The sequence below is a fragment of the Onychostruthus taczanowskii genome, unplaced genomic scaffold (assembly GCF_017590055.1).
Source record: "Onychostruthus taczanowskii isolate IOZ18803 unplaced genomic scaffold, ASM1759005v1 scaffold565, whole genome shotgun sequence".
NCBI lineage: Eukaryota > Metazoa > Chordata > Aves > Passeriformes > Passeridae > Onychostruthus > Onychostruthus taczanowskii.
In genome coordinates this window covers 1-4,408 of record NW_024503291.1, presented here as the reverse complement: position 1 = coordinate 4,408, position 4,408 = coordinate 1, and the positions used below count along the sequence as shown (strand labels likewise).

Genomic DNA, 4,408 nt, shown 5'->3' with positions numbered 1-4,408 from the left:
TGATCCCCACAGGAGGGATCCAGTGCCCACGGGATCGTCCTGATCCCCATGGGAGGGATCCTGTGTCCACAGGATTGTCCTGATCCCCATGGGAGGGATCCAGCACCCATGGGATTGTCCTGATCACCACGGGATGGATCCAGAGCCCATGGGATCGTCCTGATCCCCACAGGAGGGATCCTGTGCCCACAGGATTGTCCTGATCCCCACGGGATGGATCCTGTGCCCACGGGATCGTCCTGATCCCCATGGGATGGATCCAGCGCCCACGGGATCGTCCTGATCCCCACAGCAGGGATCCAGCACCCACGGGATCGTCCTGATCCCCATGGGATGGATCCAGCGCCCACGGGATCGTCCTGATCCCCACCGGAGGGATCCAGTGCCCACGGGATCGTCCTGATCCCCACGGGAGGGATCCTGTGCCCACGGGATTGTCCCGATCCCCTGGGCTGGGACCCCGCGCCCATGGGATCATCCTGATCCCCACGGGAGGGACCCCGCGCCCACGGGATCGTCCTGATCCCCACGGGAGGGATCCTGTGCCCACGGGATCATCCTGATCCCCACGGGATGGACCCAGTGCCCACGGGATCGTCCTGATCCCTACGGGAGGGATCCAGCACCCACAGGATCATCCTGATCCCCACGGGATTGTCCTGATCCCCATGGGAGGGATCCTGTGCCCACGGGATCGTCCTGATCCCCATGGGATGGATCCAGCGCCCACGGGATCGTCCTGATCCCCACGGGATGGACCCAGTGCCACAGGATCACCATGATCCCCACAGGAGGGATCCAGTGCCCACGGGATCGTCCTGATCCCCATGGGAGGGATCCTGTGTCCACAGGATTGTCCTGATCCCCATGGGAGGGATCCAGCACCCATGGGATTGTCCTGATCACCACGGGATGGATCCAGAGCCCATGGGATCGTCCTGATCCCCACAGGAGGGATCCAGCACCCACGGGATCACCCTGATCCCCACAGGATGGATCCAGCGCCCACGGGACTGTCCTGATCCCCACAGGAGGGATCCAGCACCCACAGGATCACCCTGATCCCCACGGGATGGATCCAGCACCCACGGGATCACCCTGATCCCCACAGGAGGGATCCAGCACCCACGGGATCACCCTGATCCCCATGGGAGGGATCCAGCACCCATGGGATCGTCCTGATCCCCACAGGATGGATCCAGCGCCCATGGGATCGTCCTGATCCCCACAGGATGGATCCAGTGCCCACGGGATCACCCTGATCCCCACGGGAGGGATCCAGCACCCATGGGATCACCCTGATCCCCACAGGATGGATCCAGTGCCCACGGGATCGTCCTGATCCTCACGGGAGGGATCCAGCACCCACGGGATCACCCTGATCCCCACAGGAGGGATCCAGCACCCACGGGATCGTCCTGATCCCCACAGGAGGGATCCAGCGCCCACGGGACTGTCCTGATCCCCATGGGAGGGATCCAGCACCCATGGGATTGTCCTGATCCCCTGGGATGACCCCAACTCTGTGGGATCCCAGCTCCACGTGCAGCTGGATTCCCAGCTGTGGAGGATCAGGGTCTGCTGCCCACCCTGAGACCCCCAAATCCCTGTGGGACCCCTCCCCAGTCCCAGTCCCTTGGTGACCCCAAATCCCCTCAGGACAACCCCAAATCCCCTCAGGATGACCCCAAATCCCCTCAGGACAACCCCAAATCCCCTCAGTATGACCCCAAATCCCCTCAGGACAACCCCAAATCCCCTCGGTGACCCCAAATCCCCTCAGGATGACCCCAAATCCCCTCAGTATGACCCGAAACCCCCTCAGGACAACCCAAAATCCCCTCGGGACAGCCCCAAATCCCCTCGGTGACCCCAAATCCCCTCAGGATCACCCCAAATCCCCTCAGGACAACCCCAAATCCCCTTGGTGACTCCAAATCCCCTCAGGATGACCCCAAATCCCCTCGGGAGCACCCCGAAGCCCGGGGGTGCCCACCTCCATGGTGTAGTTGGAATGCTGGTTGTCGAAGATGAGCGCCTCCTGCACCAGCTGGTGCTGCTGCTCCAGCAGCTCCAGGTTGGGCTTGTACTCCACGATGTTCTCCTCGTACTCCTTCAGGTGGTTCAGCTGGTCCTCCAGGGTCCCGTTCATCTCGATGGAGATGCGGCCGATCTCCTGCGAGCGCGGGCGTTCCCTTCCGGAGCGGCCCCAGAGCCCAGCCCAACGCTCCCGGCCCCCCCGGGGGAGCCCAGAGCCCTCAGGCAGGAATTCCACCCCGTTCTCCAGGATTCCACACACCCAGCCTTTCCCACGGCTTGGCAAGGTGGGGTAATGAGGGCATGGAGCAGCCCAAGAAGTGATTCCACCGTCCCCACCATCTCCATCCCGATCTCCCCCATTTCTACAATCTCCCCCCCATTCCACCCTCTCAATCTCCATCTCCACCATCTCATCATCCCACCATCTCCCCCATCCCAACCTCCCACCATCTCCATCTCTACCATCCTCACCATCTCCATCTCCACCATCTTCACCCTCCCACTATCTCCACCATCCTACCATCCCCATCTCCATCCCACCATCTCCATCTCCACCATCTCCTCCATCCCAACCTCCCACCCTCTCCATCTCCACCATCTCCACCCTCTCCATCTCCACCCTCTCCACCACCTCCATCTCCACCATCTCCATCTCTACCATCCCCACCATCTCCATCTCCATCCCACCCTCTCCACCATCTCATCATCCCACCACCTCCATCTCCTCCATCCCAACCTCCCATCGTCTCCAAAGCTGCAGGGAAAGGGGAAAAGCTGAAGGAAAAGGGAAAAAGCTGCAGAAAAGGGGAAAAGCTGCAGGGAAAGGGGAAAAGGCCGATAAAAGCCAGGCCCAGGGGGGGGAGGGGAGGCCCCCTCGTACCCGCTCCCACTTGGAGTTGATGATCTGCGGCGTGACCGAGGTGTAGGGGTTGTTCCCGGGCAGCTGGATCCCGTGCAGATCCGCCATCCGCTGCGCCTCGCGCTGGATCCCCAGGATCGCCTCCCGCTCCTTGTCCGCGTCCGGCAGCGTCGACTTGAACTGGTCGTGGGCGGCGATCAGGCCCTGGGCACGGGGCAGGGATGGGCACCCTCAGAGTTACTCCTCAGAGTTACTCCAGAGAGTTATTCCAGAGAGTTATTGCTCAGAATAACTCCACAGAATTATTCCTCAGAATTACTCCACAGAATTATTCTACAGAGTTATTCCAGAGAGTTATTCCAGAGAATGATTCCGCAGAATTTATTCCGCAGAATTTATTCCACAGAATTGTTCCACAGACTTAATTCCACAGAATTTATTCCACAGAATTATTCCTCAGAATAACTTCACAGAATTATTCCTCAGAATAACTCCACAGAATTATTCTACAGAGTTATTCCAGAGAGTTATTCCAGAGAATGATTCCGCAGAATTTATTCCGCAGAATTTATTCCACAGAATTATTCTACAGGGTTATTCCAGAGAGTTATTCCGCAGAATTATTCCTCAGAATAACTCCACAGAATTATTCCCCAGAATAACTCCTCAGAATTATTCCCCAGAATAACTCCACAGAATTATTCCTCAGAATTACTCCACAGAATTATTCTACAGAGTTATTCCAGAGAATTATTCCACACGATTATTCCTCAGAATTATTCCCCAGAATAACTCCACAGAATTATTCCACAGAATAACTCCACAGAATTTATTCCACAAAATTATTCCTCACAATAACTCCGCGGAATTTATTCCACAGAATTGTTCCACAGAATTGTTCCGCAGACTTAATTCCACAGAATTTATTCCACAGAATTATTCCACAGAATTCCGCAGAATTATTCCCCAGAATAACTGCACAGAATTTATTCCACAGAATTTATTCCATAGAATTATTCCTCAGAATAACTCAGTGGAATTTATTTCTACGAATTTATTCCACAGAATTATTCCACAGAATTATTCCCCAGAATAACTCCACAGAATTATTCCCCAGAATAACTCCTCAGAATTATTCCCCAGAATAACTCCACAGAATTTATTCCATAGAATAACTCCACACAATTATTCCTCAGAATAACTCCACAGAATTATTCTACAGAGTTATTCCAGAGAATTGTTCCGCAGAATTCTTCCTCAGAATAACTCTGCAGAATTTATTCCACAGAATTATTCCACAGAATTCCGCAGAATTATTCCCCAGAATAACTGCACAGAATTTATTCCACAGAATTTATTCCACACAATTATTCCACAAAATTCCACACAATTATTCCGCAGAATTATTCCACACAATTATTCCACAGAATAACTCCACACAATTATTCCACAGAACTATCCCACACAAGAATTCCACAGAACCACTCCACACAATTATTCCACAGAATA

General features: G+C 54.5%; 1 protein-coding gene across 1 annotated transcript in view; it reads right to left on the bottom strand.

Annotated features, from left to right (window-relative positions):
* LOC121342967 (alpha-actinin-4-like) overlaps window positions 1-2,701 on the bottom strand; it is a 6,798-nt gene extending 4,097 nt beyond the window's left edge. Inside the window, exons 1-2 of the mRNA XM_041417741.1 lie at window positions 2,621-2,701; window positions 1,997-2,227 (exon numbers count right to left, since the gene is read on the bottom strand). Coding sequence (XP_041273675.1) covers window positions 1,997-2,227; window positions 2,621-2,701 — 312 coding nt within the window. The remainder of the gene's footprint in view (window positions 1-1,996; window positions 2,228-2,620) is intronic.
* Window positions 2,702-4,408: the final 1,707 nt, after the last annotated feature.